The 18,906-nt window shown below is 40.1% G+C and overlaps 1 protein-coding gene across 3 annotated transcripts in view; it reads right to left on the bottom strand.

The window, feature by feature from the left end:
* TNKS (tankyrase) overlaps positions 1–18,906 on the bottom strand; it is a 139,807-nt gene that overhangs the window by 10,975 nt on the left and 109,926 nt on the right. For 2 of the 3 annotated variants that reach the window (XM_061476963.1, XM_061476984.1), the window contains 11 exons: positions 18,305–18,476; positions 14,612–14,691; positions 13,469–13,614; positions 12,285–12,450; positions 9,421–9,640; positions 9,044–9,153; positions 6,341–6,529; positions 4,774–5,047; positions 4,034–4,116; positions 1,281–1,401; positions 561–658 (listed from right to left, as the gene is read on the bottom strand). In XM_061476963.1, the coding sequence (XP_061332947.1) occupies positions 561–658; positions 1,281–1,401; positions 4,034–4,116; positions 4,774–5,047; positions 6,341–6,529; positions 9,044–9,153; positions 9,421–9,640; positions 12,285–12,450; positions 13,469–13,614; positions 14,612–14,691; positions 18,305–18,476 (1,659 nt within the window). The remainder of the gene's footprint in view (positions 1–560; positions 659–1,280; positions 1,402–4,033; positions 4,117–4,773; positions 5,048–6,340; positions 6,530–9,043; positions 9,154–9,420; positions 9,641–12,284; positions 12,451–13,468; positions 13,615–14,611; positions 14,692–18,304; positions 18,477–18,906) is intronic. The other variant, XM_061476973.1, reaches the window with a different exon arrangement.

Raw genomic sequence — 18,906 nt, 5'->3', positions numbered from 1 at the left:
CTCTTTTCTGTTATGATTTTTCTTTCAAAATGGTATCTGCTTGGAGTTTACTCAAATAAAAGAGCATGTGTGTGTGGGAGGCAAAATTACAGTCAATTTTCAATTATCCAAGAGCTGTTTATCTGGGTTACAGATTAACTACGCCACTGAGACAAGAGAAAACAAGCTGGTTTACAGCCAGAAAAGAGTCTGAGCAGAAAGAATGCCTACAGACTTGCAAGACCGTAATCCCTTGTTCTTCATGGGTCCACCTATCTATGGAAAGCTATGGAAACCCTTGCTAAAAACACAACAACAACAAAGCAAAATTGGGATAACGCTAAGTAACCAAACAGAGCACTTAAAAAAAAATAGGCAGGACACAGCAAAATAATTTCCATCATTGCTCTACAAAAAAAGACAAATGAACAGCCCTAAATTTCATGTCTGATCTACACAATTCATACATCGAAGCATATTTTATCACTTTCAAGATGCAGTGCATGCTTTAGTTCTGATGGGCTATAAATGAACAGAGAAATACACAGTCACTGGAGCTTTAAGAAATGTATTTGCAATACCTCCTCTTCGACAGACTGATACTCCTTATCATCAGGAGCAAGGTCAAGGAGAATGGTCCCCTGACTCACACAGTGGAAAGTCAAATAAGGATTGGTGCCTGCAAAGAGAAGGAATTAAATGAGTAAAAATCAACAGGAGAAAACAATAGCAGCTCTATTTGTATTCATCGTTATTACCCCTCTTAAATAACCCCAGTACAGCAGGAAATGGAAAACAAACACAAGGCAGAAGCACAACATTAAAAAGATAAAGTGCTTCCGTTGGCAGCAGAAGCTTTTAAAGAGAGATGGCAAATGCATGTGGGACATAATTGCGTTTTATTGTTTCCGCTGTCAAGAGAAGCATCCTAGAAGTGTGAAGTAGCAAAAAGCTCCATCAGGTCCATCCTTCAGGATCCAGCTGGCCTGTGGGTAAGTGTGTAGAGCAAATCAATCCAAAAGCTCCTGCCTGGGTCAAACAGAATCCCTGGAAATGGGCACAGCCTCCGCAGCTGTCTCGGGGATGTCCATTCTCTGGAAAGGCAAGTGACTACTCACACTCCTGTATGCCCTCAATATACCCATTACTTGTCACAACCGACCCAGCCACCAGGTCTGCCAGCGTCATGCTCCTGACGTATGGACTCTTTCAAGTCCCGGTGACAATGCCCACATTTACAGAAGATGACTTCTGGGAACCTCCTGTATGCTTAGGCTGACCAGTAAAAACGTCATATTTACCTTGCTGCCCTCCTAGAAGCCTCTCCACACCTTTTATTAATTTGTGGCGGTGTCCATACGCATTGATCCCAATTTCCTTAAGCTCCTCGTGCCCCATGTCTGCCAACACGTCCAGGGTTATCTGGAAAGGCAAAAGACCACAAAAATCAGTTGCCAAACCTGGCCCGATTCCCAAGATTGAAGACCCATCAGTTCAGAAAATGGAATGCATTCACGGTGCAGCCAAGAGAGTATATGTATTTTATGTTTTACTGCACTTCTAATTGCTGCCACCTTCTGGCAAGAAGCCTCTCCCTATTACAGGACCATACCCAGCTGCCGCAGCCTGAAGCTGTGCAAAACTTCATTCTCTTCCAGCAATTAACAAGAGCTGGTTCTCACAGGAAGTTCTCCAAAACATTTTTACTTACATAGGCAGAGGATGCATGGAAATGCTGGGTCAAATCTGGGAATATTTTTGAAGCAAAGTTTCACATTGCTGCACAATTCATTACTTTCACTACACAAACAGAAATGATTATTCTATAAGCTTAATAATAAATGCGAAGTGTGTTTCACATCAGCATTAGTATGGTGTGTGCTACTTTTGTGTATATGCTTGCATTTGGATCAAACTCATAGTTCAGCTATGCTAAATCATGCTCAACTATTACACTATTTTTGGAACTAATCAGCAGTAGGAGGACACAAAACTATTCACTTGGTCGCAATCTATGAATACATTTACAATCACCTAACATGGTTTTAAATTTCAAGGTCACAGATTACTGGTCCAAGCAGAAAGGCAATAAAACATGATGTCAAATCAACATTTCTTCAAAGAACAGGAGGTAAAAGCTAAATAAAGTACACATTTTTATTCCTACAAAGCAATTGTGCACTGAGGCGATTCTGTGAAAATCGAAGATTTCATCTGGACAAGACAGCTGTATAAAATCTACTTCCAAATTCACATGTTAAACTAGAATGGGAAGCTCAAAAAATAATGGGAAACCATGTAAGTTGATTTGAAAGGATCTGTATTGTTTGCACAACTGAACTTGCAGGTCTGCATTCTGTCCACTACAAACTGAATATCTTTAATTCAAAAGAAAGCAACTCAAGCAAGGAATTAATAGCCACACTGAACATCCGTCTAATTGAGCAGAAAACAACCTACTGGGACTGCTGTGGAAAAACTACTGAAGACATTCATCACACGCAGTGTTCAAGACCAGGTTGGACGAGGCCTTGGGTGATATGATTTAGCGTAAGGTGTCCCTGCCCACGGCAGGGGGGTTGGAACTAGATGATCTTAAGGTCCTTTCCAAGCCTAACGATTCTATGATTCTCTGCAGCAGAACGTTAAAAAAATGCAGAAGAAACCCAGACATTAGACAGCATCAGGAGGAGGCTAGAGCCAAGGTGAAAAAGCGTATACAAAGGTACTGCAGTACTTGGGAAAAGCAGCTTGAAACAATAAACTTAAGGAAGATGAGCTTGTTTTCACCTCCTCACAAGAGGAGCTAAATGGCTTCAAAATGATGAATGAATGCAGTGAATCTGATCTGCATTATTAAATGTTATTAGTAGGGGAAGATCTTAAAAACAGGTTAGGAGTTGAAGAATCAAAAACAGAACAAAAACTGCACGATAAGAGGAGGGTGTGAAAACAATAGGAAAAAAAAGAAATGTGAGTAGAATATAGGCTGGTTTGAGGTTGGTTTGCTTAACAGAAGCAGTTCCAAATTAAAGAGCTTATGCTTCATATTTAAGAAAGAAAGAAAGACTATATGGCATTTTAACTTTGGGGAAATACCTCCTGTAATATTTCGTGGAAAGAGTTGGAACTTTTTCTGTCAGTGACACATTGCATTTCATATGTTTGCTTCCTGACCCCTCATAAAAGATTAGCAGCAGAGGCCTGGGGAAAAATGACCATCAAATCCATTCTCTTACACTGGTACCTGGTACTTTTTACTTTCACCACTGTGTCCATCTCACTCATGTGAACAAATAATCTATTTAACCCTAACATGTTAAATTTAAGAAACGGGACATAAAAAAAAAAAAAAAAAGAGTCTACAATTACATTAGAGGTATTTCTGCTCTAAAAAGTAATGTAAGTTTGAGAAACTGTTCCATTAGTTCTATTCTTCTCATATATTGTGTCAGTGTTTTGCCCCCATCTCCGAATTCCATTTGAGACTTGTTAGCCCTGTAAAACCCAGTTAGCGCTATAGTCCTAACTTGTTAGGAAATACAGGTTCTGCATTCTCTAGTGTGATTACACCCTAGTAAACTAGATGTTTTAATTCAGCTTACAGTCTAACAGGAAGGTTTCCTAGATCTAATCAAAGTATCACATGCAGCACTGCAGGTGGTGAAAGGCTTGTCTGGATTTGAAGACTGCTGAAGGACAAGCGCAAGTAACATTCCAACCCACCTTTGTTACAGCTGTCATGTTCAAAGTTCACAAGGTGCAAAGTAACTCTCAGAATACAAGCCAAACTGGCAGTCATTATGTATGTATAAGAAAGTGAAAGATACTGGATACCTGAATCAAACAACAAAAGTGATTTTCACAGGTTTCTCCACTTCCCCATAAAGTACCTGGAGACTCATTCGTTGTTTTCTTGGATATACTTGTTTTTCTGTACATGTGAATTTGTGTTTTTTTTGTTTCCCTTTTTCAATTAGAGAATGAAAATATGACTCAAATTCGTTAGATTAATCTGTCTTTTAAACATACAGAGATGAGGCTTGCCATTTACCTGTTCTGTCTCAAAGATGTCCCGAAGGTGTTCAAGACCCAGGCTTTTTAGGAACTGGGTAATGTTCATGTCAAGACCAGAAACTATAAGAGAAGAAACAAGACATTATATCCTATGCACCTGAATTTAAAACAATCCACAAAATAAACTAAAAATCAAGCAATACCTCTGATTCTCTCAAAATTCCAAACTCTGATTCTTTTTACAACCTAATAAACAATCCAATTCCACATTGTGTAAAAGCTCAGTGCAAAGCTCAACACTGTTCCCTCCTCAGAATCAACTATTAAAAAGCATAAGTGATCTGTGGCAAATACAGGCTCATATTGCAAAGAAAAGGAAAGGAAGGGTGAGTGTATTTTTGCTATGTAATCACCCAGATGCTGACATAAAGCATGCATTCCAGATACTAATCAAAGGGTTTAAAAAGCCTTAGCAAAATCCCCCAGCCGCCACAATCATAATTCCTTCATCAAAATAATTCTCATTTGATTTTTCTGTATAAACTCAACAACGAACATCTGGATATCTAATCAGATCTGCTGTTGTTGTCAGACCTAATCGTTGATGGCAAACACAGATGAACAGCCAACAATGCTCCTAGAAGAGCACATGAAAACAAGAGCAAGCATCAGACACTTCAAAACACAGATGACGTTTCAAGTTGCACAGTATTTTCTGGCTAGTCAGAAATGCTTTTCAGATAAAGCAAGGCCTATTGTGATACTAAGCTACTGTACTTCTGGCAACGTAAACTTGTCCAGCAGCAAATGCACCTTCTCCTTCCTTCCTTTCAGTTCCGGCTGCTCCATCACCAGCATTTGATGCACCTCCAATGGCTAGTTCTGCCAGTGGCCCAGTGAGGTTATCTATACTGCTGGCAGCAGAGAGACAGGATGGCGTAGATGCTGGTGAAATCACAGAGGCACTAACAACAGTAGCTTGAGGCTTAAAGCATGTAGGCAAAGCTTCTGGAGGCATTGCATCTATCAGCAAAGCTCGGATATCATCAGCCTGAAAAACAGAAAGAACATTCAACATGAGGTTATGTTCTCCTAAGTCATCAATCTCTGAAATGAATTCTTCTTTGAATTTGTTTTTGTTGATTTCTCTGTTACTCCATCAAAAGGAAAACACCAATGCAGGAATTCATGGTTGCAAGAACATTCTGATTCATTGTGATAGATGAATTGGGTTCTCCCCACTTCTAAAGGTAGGTAAGAAGGTACATCTAATTTTCTTTCTGGCAGAATGACTTTATAGGTTTTAAAGCCAGGAAGAGCGATGCAGCAACTTTACCTGAAATCCTTCAAAACCTAAGCCAGACAATGCCATCTCATCATTTCTCTGTCAGGCTTAACTTCTAGTGAGTATTCTGTCCTGGATCAAGGTTTCAATGGAAAGACTACAACTGCCTTTGCTATAATCACATCTTACACGGCTACCATAAAAAAAAGGAGCTACAGAAGTATGAACAGAACAACTGCATTCAGCCTTTGTTGACTAAATTAAACAGGACCCTCATCTTCAAGAATTTCCTCCTTGCACATTCTTGTAGAACATGATTAAGACATCTTTATATTCCTCCAGAAAAATCATATCCCTCATCACAAAGCAAGTGTTCTAGAGCTCAGGTTATTCTTGAGGATATTTCTGGAACTCTCCATAAATCAATAGCCTTAAAAGGTACACTATAACCAGACAGTATCCAAGTTGGTTGCATTATCTCTTCCACCAGGTCTGGTTAATCTGGGACATACAAGCTCATGTAAGCTTATTAGGCTCTTAACCAGCCACCACTAACAAAAATGTTTCTGGATGCCAGTTTTAGAAGAGGTTTGATGGCAGATCTTAGAATGTTGTTTTGGAGCTAGACAGAAAAAAGACTGAGGTAATATACAGGCACTGAACATAACTGTCCTCTAAGTGATCCCATTCCTCTAAAGACACATCTGATTTTCCTCCCAGGTTCAAAGAAATCATCACCAACAGGACACAGATTGATCTCATCAGACACATTTCAGAGGTTTATTTCTGACAATGAGGATATTGATCCCAGGAGTGAATCAGATCCATCCCAGGAGTGGAGCAAACATTAAATCACAAGTCACATTAAGATTGCAGCCAAAGAAAAAACCTGGACCTATGGGTAAAAAGTCAGACAGGCACCCTGGAGATGCTCATCTCCTTCTACATCAGCACAGTGAAAGCTGAGGACTGCTGATGCCATGGAGCCATAGAAAGCCATTTAATATGCTGAGCAAATCCTCCAGGGCAGCTGTGGCTGGCATGCTAGCATGAACTTACTGTTGCCAGGTCTAACGGTGTCTGACCCTCTTGATTCTTCATGGTTGGATCTGCTCCATGAGCTAACAGCAGAGCACAGAGCTGTGTCCTTCCTTTTTGTGCAGCTTCATGCAACGGTGTGAACGCCCATTTATCTGTTGCGTTTACGCATGTATTATATTTGATCAACAGTGCTGCTATATCCACATGCTGGAAAACACAAGAACATCTTAATGAATGTGACACCGGTAAAACATATATTTCCTTTTTCCTGATGGAGGTAATGGTGCTTAGGCATCCCTGTAATTTCCATTAACTCTCTTCTCTGCCTCCTGTGTCTATGTAGCAGCACACCTCTTTGGGTACCACTTTATACTGTAGCTCCAAGGCCATCTGTATCTGTACACTACCATATCATCCACCAGCACATGTAAAATTGTTATCAGGCACAGAATTATATTTCTGCCAAATCACCCCAAGTGCACAGCACGAAGTTCATGTCATCTGCAGGAGCAGACATGCTACCTGATCCAGCATAAAACTGGTAAGAGTTAACTGTCAAATATTTGCAGACAAATTTACAGGGCTGCAACATTTGCGATATCGGAAGCTCTAAAGATCTATGTGTGGTACTATTGGGCCACCACTTAAATGTCTGTACGCAGAAGTCTTCATTGTACTTTATGCCTGTCTTGCGATTTCTTGCAAGACTTCGCACTCATCTGTGGCAGATTGTTCTTTCTCCAATCATATTAGTAACAGGACTGATAAAACACATTACGTGTGACATAAGGAACAACTGTCTTAAATAAGCTATAAAAGTAATGGACTTATAACAGCACAGTTCCATCAATACCCCATTCCTTTAAGTTTTTCAAGTTCAAATCAGGGAACAGAAAACCGGCAGATAAAAATTTTGGCTGAAATTACTTGTGCGATACAACTAAGAAATAGAAAAGAAGGCAGTCAAAATGAGTTACTGGGAACATGAAACACTGCAATTGTAAGCAAAAGCACAAAGACTTGCCAATAGATTTCATTTATCCTTTCAAAGGCAACCAAGTGACTCTCAGCAGCTCTCATAAAAGGGCTTGCTCTCTGAATAAGCATGGTTTGAAAAGACTGGCAATCTTATTCTTCCTCTCTGCCAAGCCTTTAAATCAATTGCTGTTCCTGTGACTTTTCTGCCACACGAAACTACTGAGGGACACACAGCATGAAGTGCTGGGTGGGAGAACTGAAGATACTTTGTGAGAAAAAAGTGGTGAAACTTTGCCAGCTATGAACTCGTGAAACCAGCACTCATCTCCTTTCTACCTCCCATCACAGAGAGCTGAACGAGCCGATGACAGCTCAGAGAGCAGTGTGGGCTGCCATGGAAAAGGTATACAGCAGCTCTTAACCAGATAAGCTGAATGGAAAAGCACCAAACACGGCCTCATTAACTTTTCTGAGAGACAGCAAGGCAACCACATTAGACTGGTATTATGATTTTTAGAAGTGATAATCAGCTTGAACCAATTTCTAACATTTCCTATGACAGTAAATAATGTTTTGCCTTCATGTAAAATATGTGCTTTTGGTTTCCTGCGCTTGAAAATAAAGAACACAATCTTTGCAACAGAATTTATCTTTAGATCTAAGCAACATCCTGGGAATTTAATGCTTATGGCAGATGCTGGTGAACAATACTGCTTGGTATTAGGACCCAGTATCAGAAAGAATTGTGTTGCATTTCCAAACCTTCAGCAGGATTTGGAGCTTTTTGCTCTTTAGGATACTGGTATCCCAGACTAACAGAGAACCAATGCAAATGATGCAAGCTGAGTTTCATTGAGATGCTCTCCTTAAAAACAAGGTGAATACTGTACTTTTTATTTCATTTGGCTCTCAAATGAAAGCAATCCTGGTTCTACTACAATCATTTCTCCCAGATTTTGCTCTTCTTGTGCCAGCTAATAACAGACAAAGCACGTCATGAGACCATCAAAAACCCTACCTCTTGAGCTTCACGTCCTCTGCCTAACTGTAACCACACTGTTATGATTATTTGTAAGAGACTTCTTTCTCACCTCATCCACAATTAACAGCTCCTTACAAGCAATCTATCAGGCATCTGTGCAACTGGTATGCACACAGATGCTTCCTCCCACACAGAGGAGGGCCCACCTCTTCCAAAACGGCTTGAATCAACTACTGCACCCCCACTGCAGTAGACAGCTTGCCCAGGACAACATTCATACTACAAACTCAGTAGTCCTTCAAGACTATAGCTTTAGCAATAGTTCTCCACCAGATACCAGCTGTAATAGACCTCCGCTTTGCTGTCATCACCTAGATATGATCCCCTGACATTGTTTTCTTCCTTCCATCCAAGTCTTTCAGCAAAAATTTGAGGTCTTTTCTGTTTCAACAGCCACCCCAAATTTAACACTGTTCAACGCTATGCATCTGCTTGCCTGCATAAAAGCTATGTTCTAGCAGACTTTCCAAAACACAGCTTTTAACTGCTACAACACCTGAATCTGTGTCTGATTTAGATCGGTAGGGCTGCAAACAGGACTCACAATAGCAACTTAGCCCAAGAAGTATTTCATGCCATCAAAACCTATGAAGAAATAAAAACTATAGTCACAGCAAGACAGCTGCAAAATAACTGGCCTTAGATGTGACTTTAAGGAGTTCCCTTGTTGGTCTACTCAGGGCAAGAATGCCTGCACTTACCCCATAGGATGCTGCATTGTGTAGGGGGATTAACCCTCCTTTGTCCTGGGCATTAACATCAGCACCATGCTCAAGCAGGTATTCAGCTACTTCCAAATTGTTGTAACCAGCTGTAGAAAAGGCACAGGAAAAGAAAGCAGGTATTAGGAGAACCAAAGAAAAATTATTAGACAGAAAAGCTAAAGCAATTTTCTGACTGCAAAAGCTTCTCTTTCCTAGTAACTGTATTACCTCCTGAAATACAGCTGCCATAGTTAACAGCTGTCTGTACAGAACAATCCTCTGACATTCTTACTATACCAATCCTGGTTTTGGTGATTAACTTCTGTAGCCCTATCATCAGTATACAAGCCTTCAAACCCTGGTGAGTCACCCACCTGCAAGATGTAGCGGTGTTGAATTTCTTCCCTGGGTGTCTCTGCAATTGATATTTTCTTGAGTACACAGCTTCTGCACTCGTGCCAGGCACCCCTTCTTGGCAGCATCTAGCAAGGCAGCATCTCCTCGCAGCAAGTCCTGGATATCCGTGTCTCCTTCTTTCACCAAATCTAGAGGAGTGTTCCCATCTCGATTCTTTTTTGTTGGATCAGCTCCATGCTGGAAAGAGCGAAGTGGAATGCTACTGTCACAACCGTGAGCAGAGCGCTGCACATCAGTGTGTCACTATTTTGCCCTATCCACAAGATAGGAGGTGGAGGATTTTGCCCATCTGCTATCATGAGGTAACCACTGTATAGATTAGTAGGCACATGAGAATAAATTCAGAAGGCTGAGGCTTAAAGCACTAGTCTGCAACACAACTGTGCAAACCTCAACTCCACAGGCAAGAGTGTTGCCTACCTGCAGCTGAAGCAGGTTCAGGAGCATAACCTGCATATAGCTATACTCTACTATCACAGCAGGTGCTAAAGAAAATCCAACTGCTGATACCTTGCTGGCCAGCCCTTCCTTTCTCCTGCAAACTGGCTGACAGAGGTGCTTTCTCAGCACATCTTTCTGATCTAGTGAAGCCAGGCCCCGAGTTGCACTAAATGCCACTCTGCTATTGAAAAGCACTTATTTCAGAAGAAAATTAGAAAAACACTGATTTCTACACTTTCCAACAGGTAACAGCACCATCTCCAGTGGTTTACAGGTCCTGGAAAGCAGTGAAAAAAACATTTTGGTGGGCAAGTGGATTTGGATGACTGCTGGAGTGTATCTGTACTGGTAAAGCACACAGATCAGCCAGTGATAGGAACACAGTACTGGAGCACATGATAAGGAAGGGAACATACATTTACATACAGCATATGGTGTGAATCATTTCCACATACAACTTTGTGGGAGGACAGCTCCTTCTCTGTTCACTCTCAGCAACAGTAGGGATAAAAACAAAGACAGATAAGGCAGAGGCAGCTGCTGGCATAATAGCTCTCTGGCTGGCCCCTTCAGAATAATCAAACACAGTGGTCCAACCCCTGCCAGTAAGATTACTCTGCCATTTCTCACTGGGTATGCTGGCAAAGCTGCATTAGTGTGTACCACAGGGAATGAGGTGGAGGTGGGGAGAACATAAGGAATTAACTGCCCTGTTTTTGGAAGCAGCAGAGCAATGCTCAGGGTGTGAACGGTAAACAGCAAGGGACAGAATATTGATTACACAGAACCAGTTACATATATATACAGTGCTTTTGGGAAGAGAGGGTTCTTTCTACAAAGCCTTTGCAACTGCAATGACTTCTCCAAGATAAAACCTCAGATCCCTTAACTTAAAACTCATCAAAATCAGAGCTATTCAAATACTCTCCAGAATAAACACCTAAATTAAGAGGCAGTGCCCCTTGAGACTTCTTCAAAGACATAGAAACAAATGAATGAAGTAATTTTAAAGAAAGGTGATTAAAAAAGAAAGTCTCTCCAAAATGCCTGCACTTTTGTTTCCTTCTTCAAGTAAACCAGGACAGAAAGAGCGCATGTCAGGAGGAGTCAAGCTCGACATCCATGGCTCAGGAGAACTGACAGCACTGCCAGCTGGCATAAGAGATGCAGCAGGAGAAGCCCTGAGCAAACTGCAGTGTGAGAACATATCCATGGACACCCAGAGCCTTTACAAAACTGTGTCACCTTAAGGGTGTATTTAGCTCTAGTGCAAGAGAAATTTCAAAAAGAAAGATTTCAGCACTTCTCTGTTTCCTGTCGTACATTCATTCTGGACCCCTTGAACACAAAAAAATGGCTACATCCACAGTGGAATTATCAGAAAAACCCAGATACCTCCAATGTCTATAAAGCAACGCTGTGCTTGAGATATTTCGAGTGCTCCTAGCTTGAGCTAACATCTGTACCACCTGTGTTACCACCACGCCATAAGCGTGCTTGCTTCACAGATATCTCTGAATATCTTCCAGTTTCTACTGCAGATGCATTTCGAACGGATGTGTTACCCCCTTTGAATGCTTTTTTTTTTTTTTTTGGTAAGCAAGTGAAAGAATTCATGGGATAAGGGGGAAAGAGTGGGGCTTTACAGCAGCAAATGAAGTGGATGGGGAAGAGCCTCATCATTTTAAGACTATCCATATCCATACTCCTCTTTTAAATGCTGTGCTTCAGAGGCACACGAAGTAAGCAAGACTAAAAGGAAAACTAGGATATGCAAGAAATACTGCTCTAGCTCTCTCTTTACCCTCCAATGGCAGGATATGACCTTCTATTAAGAAGTCTCTCAAACTCCTGTTTCTCACTGGAAACATGTAGGCATTACCTCATGCCTTTTATGATTTCTTACACTAATTATAATGAATATTTATGCATTTCCTCCAGGAGCCTGACAGATTAGACATTAACGTTGCAGTTTTAAATTTCTTGTGTGCCAGACACCATCTAGGACCCACCTTCAGTGACTCCTCTTGTATTTACAAAGCTTTACTTAGCTGCGGTAACTGCTCCAGAAAGGAATGAATAGGATAATGTGGTGACTTTTTTTTGTTTGCTATTTTTACACAAATCCAGCTTCTTCTTCCATTTTGAGAGTCTTGCCCTACTTAGCTAAGAGCATTAATACACGAACTGGAAAAATTAACTGCACTGATGATCCTTTGTAAGTGAACTGTCATTACACAAGAAACCACCTGACAACTGAAAATAGATTCAAAGACACCATAAAGAACTCACTGAATGCAATTAAGTTTGCATTAATTAATCTTCAGCAATAATAAACACATACACATTTAAAGATACATCTAAGAACTCCAGCACATACTTTCAAAAGCAGCTTGCAGATTTCGTATTTTCCTTTTGCTGCTGCTTCATGTAGAGGAGTGAATTTCCACAGGTCTGCTACATTGACAGAAGCACCGTGCCTCACTAAGAGCTCAGCCACTTCGTAGTGTCCGTAAGAGCAGGCATTGTGCAGAGGTACTAAGCCACTAATCAAAGAGAAAGTATTAATAGCTACAGAAAACAAAATCCAATATGCAATCATACAAAGTTCCAGTCGATAAAACTCCCATTTCCACAAGACGTTATTGGTATCTTTCAGTTGTTCCCATTTTCATGGCTTTATTTCCCTGCTATTAAAACTTTAATTAAAACTTCATTATCCTCCTTCAGTTCTCACCCATGAGACCTTTAAATACTTAGCAAGCATCAATGTTACTTCTTCCACAAGCAAGTAAAACCAATGCTATTAACAACAGCCAAAACCTAAATTGCAAGAATCTCTACATTCTGACTTTGGCTATTTGAGTGTAAATTTCAGAAAAGGTACATGACACTATAAAATGGGTTTGAAGCAGTTGCTAGTAAGCACTGCACACCTGATAGATACACAAAGATACCCAAACATTTCTTTCGGGGAGAGCCTGAAAATTCAGTATTGGAAATGTTTTAGCATTGGAAATTAATTATTCCCACCCTGAACCAATGCACTGCAATGAAAGATCAAACATAATGGTGCTATTCTATAGGGTTACTTTGCAACTAATGCAAAAATTCTGCAACTGGTTCACATAATTTAACTGACTATTAACTGAGTAACTATATAATAAAAGCTATCTAACAGAATTAGAAAAATTAGGAGAAATAATCCAGGAATTTTACCCATGCAACTCAAACCTCATTTTAGAACACTTGAAATAACTTAAAGACCTCTTTTAAGCAGATTAAAGTCTCCAAATGGGCAAAAGGGGGAAGAGAAGGATCATGTATTATAGTGACAAAGATGTACCTGACAACAGCTTTGCCAGAAAGCTAAGTATGCCTTAACGGGGGCCATAAATCTCCCTACAGTGATTTCAGGAACAATGCAGAACAAGAAGAAAGAAAAGAGAAAAATTTTCAAGAGAAAAATATGATGGTTACTGAATCCAAAGCAAAATGAACAGAGGGGAGCAGAAGTCTCACACTAATAGAAAGCAGCAGAGCATATCGTGGAATGAAATGTACCCTTTATCTTTGGCATGTACGTCTGCCCCATGGTGCAACAGATACTCCACTACCGATACGCGGTTATATCCTGCAGCAAAGTGCAGTGGCGTTGAATGACGGCCTTCCAAATCTCTACAGTTCACATTCTGAGGGCTGCAAAGTTGCTGTGAAGACAAAAGAAGAAACCAAAATCTAGTACAGAACTAAAACAAATCAAGTAAAAAACCAAACAAGAACAGTCAAACAAACAAACTCCCAAACCAAAAGAAAACCTTACACTACCATCCTAACACAAAATCTGATCCATTTATTATTACACACCAATTTTTAGAAGTTAGGTTTCAGGAAATTTCTTTCCACTTAGGCAAAGTTAAAAAACAATGGCTGCTTTAAACTTATGACTGGACATACTTCTATAACAAACAAGACTTAGGCGATGGAAGCAACATGAAGATGCTCCTAATGTATTAAAAAGGGTGAGCCTCTAAATCATCAAGTGCCAGGAGGTCCAAGGCCATGTAACTTTCTTCAGATATTACCATTTCCAGCTTATGCTGTCTTCATAAATCCTGAGCTTGGCAGTCACAGTTGTTGCTGGTGCACAAAAGTGCTGCTGCTAGAACTTTAATATGTATCACACTGAAGTTCAAGGTGAGAATGCATGCAGAATGGTTTATCTGCAGGCTCTTTTGCTCATGAACAAGATCAAACCTTTCCGTGATGGTGGGTTTCTACGGCCCAACCCCTCACCCTCAGATTAAGGATGGGTTAAAACGTGAAGTCTGCTACTCATTAACAGTTCTGTTTGCTTGCCTTCTGATTGAACCATGCACCTGAGGCTTGCTTCTACTAAACTGTGATTCTGAGGATCACAGGATCCACTTCAAAGAATTACAGCTGCATCTGCAATACTGCATCTGAGACCATCAAAGACATGATGGTGCGAAGGACTGGGAGAATGAGCAACCCAAAACTCAGAGAAACACCTTAGGACATCTTAAAGCACTGATTTCTACAAAAAACAAATATGAGATTTGCCTTCCAATTTTTTACGATTTACCATCCACCATGCACTACTTCCATAACTCTCATAGCAGAGGCTTCCACAAGCTTTGCACAGCAATGCAAAGTGGAAAATTAACATGAATTGCTGAAACCTACCTTCACAGTTTCCAAGTCTCCAGCTTTGGACGCTTCTAATAACCGATAATCCACATCAGATGTGCGCACAGGTGTACTTTCTACATAGGGAAAAAGAAGTTTTAGGATTACTTAGGATCATTAAGTTATATTAACTTGTGCTCAACATTTTCAAAACTGGTGGGGGACAGTCTCTTGTCATTTGTAAAAACAAACGTGGAGTTGTGATGTTCAAGCTCATATTACCTAAATGGATATACAAGGAGCCTTAGTTTCAGTGTAAACCAGACAGATTTAGACTCCTGACATTTAGATTAAACTCTTGTCAGATTTAGAGCTGACATTATTCTGCCAAATGGAATTTCAATGCTTTGCTCATCCTATGTATGGTAAAAATGACTACTTCTGCATGTAAGAAACCTACATGCTCACTGGGACACAGTCAAAGTTTTGCTGATGATCAGAAGCACCTTTCAGCAAACTGAATTGGGGCCAGTGAGCAGCCAGGGGTAAACATGCTCAATCCAGCATCTGAATTACAGTTTTTGCACTCTGCACTTGTGATTAGATCTCATACTATGAAGCAATGAAAAGGGAATGGGATTTCTAAAATGACCCTGGCCACATGGTTAAGTGCCTGCAGTTGTGTACTGCACTCCAGAGTAACAATGAGATCAGTCCCTTGTTATAAACATGGAGTGGTTAAAAACAGAATCAGAAGAATGATACGTGACTAAGAGGAAACCTTAAGAGAAAAAATGGTATCTCTATAAATTACTGTAAAATAATCACAGGTTGTGGCGTCAAAACTCTTTTTTACCCCACTTTTCATTAGAAATATGGCTGTGAAAAAGGAAGCGTGCACTGAGGGAAGAGGAAGAAGTGGCTGGAAAGGAGCAGTGGATTTAGCTGTCCCTACAGCTCTTCAGTGTGGCTCAAAAAGGAGCTGAAAAGGCAGTCTTGATTACTTAATTTTTAAGAGAAACGGCTTTCTATTGTAGAAGCCACTCCTCTCAAGCTCAAGGACTTATGGAATGGATATTTTAGCAGCGTGTTGCCTGATCAGCGACAGAAATTACTTCCTAATGCAAAACAAACTGGACAAGCTGAATTTGGGCTTGTAATCCTCTGTGTAAGAATGCTGTAAGGAAGTCACTGTCTTGTTGTAATAAGCTAAACATATTCTAGATGGGCATGCAACTCCATCAAAAATACTTAAAAGACTTCTTTAAATGTAGAGAGAACTGATACTATGTCCCAGTAGGAAAATGCAGTGATGTGAGAAAGTACTTCTTACAGGCTAACAGTCCCTGCAGAATCCAGTCAATTCTTGACGTTGCAATATAATCTGTAACTGCAGTCTCCACAGGAGGGGAAAAGTAGGCATCATTACAGAAGGACATTAACCTGTCTATCACTTCAATGTAACAGACGATCTTAAGGTCCTTTCCAACCCTAACCATTCTATGATTCCATGATTTCCTATTGCAGTCCTATTTTCTCTTCCTAATCTGTATTTTGTAGCCTTTTGTTACCTCCTTGCCTCCATACTCACTGCAGGAAGAGGAGGAAGAGGAAGTGAGAAGCAACTCCTACAAGCTCAACTGCTAGGTGAAGAAATGCTCTCAGTTGAAGGAAAGGCTAAGAAAGCTCAGGGAAGAGGGACAGTGGCATGTTTAATACAGCCAAAACTGCCAGAAACTTTCCTTGAGTCTACCTCAGTCCTCAGGAGCAGTTCCACTAGCAAACAGTTAGAATCTATGATCTTAAAGGTATTTTCCAACCCAAATGATTTTATGATTCTAAGTGATTCAAACAGATGCTGCAAGAGAAGGATGGCAGCAGGAGTTTGACACAAATGCTAGTGACTGTGGCAGAGTATAGCATGTATCAAACTCCTGTTGTTGGAGCAGGTTAAGATTTCAGTTCACAACTTCTTCACCTTAAGTTAAGCCTTCCCTTACTCTTTCCAACAGCATCACCAACTCAGTGTCCTGAGGTAGGGATAGGTGAGGCTAAATCCTACACTGGATTCAAAGCTCTGCTCCTTAGCAATTCTTTATTTCTTCTCTCTGGTTCTTGTCTTCATAAGATAGCAAAGACACTAACTTTGGTGAGGATAAAAAAGGAAATCAATCAGAAACACAATCTAATTACTCCAGGAAAGAGAAATTTCAATTCCACTAGACTACAACTTGAGTACCAAAAAGTTGCACTGAGCAATGAAATAAAACCAATCTTACTCTTCAAGAAAAGCAAAAGTAGCACCATTTTCTAATGCATTTGAAAAAATAAACAAGCTCAGTTTACAAGTCTTCTTATATTACACGGACATACTCCTACCAGTTGCAACCAAAATCACAAGCAGCTAGACTAAAGTGGTATCCACTGGCTATTACGCCATTAGAAAGGTGTTGCCATGACTTTTCTCACAGTTGGGAAGTAGTTCAGCAACCAAGGTGAGAAAAAAACATCTAATACTATATGCAAAGTATTTTAAGCTCTGAGCTCAAGACTCAGGTAGCAATCTCTATCAAGACAACTAGAACAGTTTAAAAAAGCATTTCTTTAACCCAATCTTACAAAAATGAACAGTAATATTTGGTAAATAATTTCAGCATTCATTTACTAGCTTTGAAATACAGAAATGAAGCATCAATAACTCTACCCTAAATGCATTTTTTCAGCTTTTGAATCTTTCAGCCTTGAACAGTATGACATCTGCAATTAGTCTTCTTGGAAAAGGTAAACAAGTGAAAATGAATTTTTAATTCAGAATCAAATGAGTGTTTTCAGAATCCTTGTAAGTTTACTAGGTTTTTAAATCAAACTTCTATGCTTTTTAAGAACAGGGGATATGATTACTTTCTTCTGATTAATAGGTAACCTCTCTCAATACATATACTTACAGTCACATGCATATTTTAAACAGGTAATGCTACCCATGTAACCAGCTACATCTCAGGAGTGGGTATACTTCAAAACAGTCCTTCCTCACACTGCTGTAAAATGCCACTTACCCCACTCCTCATCCCCTGTTTTTGAAGCAAATGTGACATGGATATGAGGATGCCAACACTCAAGCACTTAGATGAAAAATAGTGGCACCTTCTCCAAACATCTATTCACCTTTTTTAATGCAGGATATAAACAAATTGTTATCTAAATAGTATCTGGAGCCCTTTCACAATAAAATCTTTCCCTGCTGTACAAGCAAGAGATTTTAAGTAAAAGTTCAAATGATTTAGGAACTATCTGTATATTTTTGCCAGTAACACTCTGCCTTGACTGCTAACATACAGAGTACCTAACAGGGTGGCTCACGAGAGGAAAAAGGTTTCTCACATGTTCAGCAATACTCCAGTTGCCATGGAACTTGTTATCAAAACCACCCCAAACTACCCACATCTGCCTTCCTACAATCTCCCTGTACAGCTCTAAATCCACAAGATGTTTATTTTCTTCCCAATTGGCACAAAATCACTGAATTGAGCAGGGCCTTTTTTGTTTTGGTGTGTGTGGGGTTTTTTTTTAATATTTTTCTTCCTCTTCTGAAAAGTATCATGAAGCACATACTGTAGATTTGTGCACGCAATGGCAGAAGGGAGGGATGACAAAACAACTGCTTGCCTCTTGTATTGAAAAAGAAGTAAGATCCACAGCTGTAAAAGGAAAAGCTGAAGTTCAAATGCATGAGCCTTTATTTTTACCCACCACTGAGAATCTGTTGCACTGCTTCATTTCCCATCTGTGCCGCTGTGAAGCCTTGTAAAGAGATGATGGAAGGATCAGAGCCGTAATTCAGCAAGAGCCGGCAGGTTTGCAAGTGACCTGCTAGCGCAGCCCTGTGCAAGGCTGTTTGACCAAGTGTGTCCAGTGCGTTCATCTGAAAAATCAGCAGCAATATAAAATATTATTATAATTAAAAGCCTGCACCTGTCCCTGTCTCTAAGAGGAGCAGTAACATGAATTTTCCGTCATACAAATTTATCTATCAATTCCTCCTCACTGCAACCAAAAAAAACCCCAATGACAAACAGGTAAACACTCCAATGTAAAGACAATTTACTGCAGATGCTTTCCTATCTTTTAACAATGCACAGCTAACATGTTGGCGTGGCTAAGAGACAACACAGGGTCCCCAAAACAACACTTAAAATAGTGCTCAAGCTTTGGACAAATTCAATTAAGATCAATGTTTGTGCAAGAAAAGCAGAACTCTCAGAGAAGAGGAGGAAGAGGTAAATAATTAACCAAATAATTCAAAGGCCTTCCAGCTTTAAGGAAATTACCATCTGTCATCCTCAGAAGGGGAA

Source organism: Pezoporus flaviventris, unplaced genomic scaffold (genome assembly GCF_033815535.1).
Source record: "Pezoporus flaviventris isolate CSIRO_AGI_PZ_B2104156 unplaced genomic scaffold, CSIRO_AGI_Pfla_v1 ptg000002l, whole genome shotgun sequence".
Classification (NCBI taxonomy): domain Eukaryota; kingdom Metazoa; phylum Chordata; class Aves; order Psittaciformes; family Psittacidae; genus Pezoporus; species Pezoporus flaviventris.
This window is presented reverse-complemented; position numbering and strand designations above follow the sequence as displayed.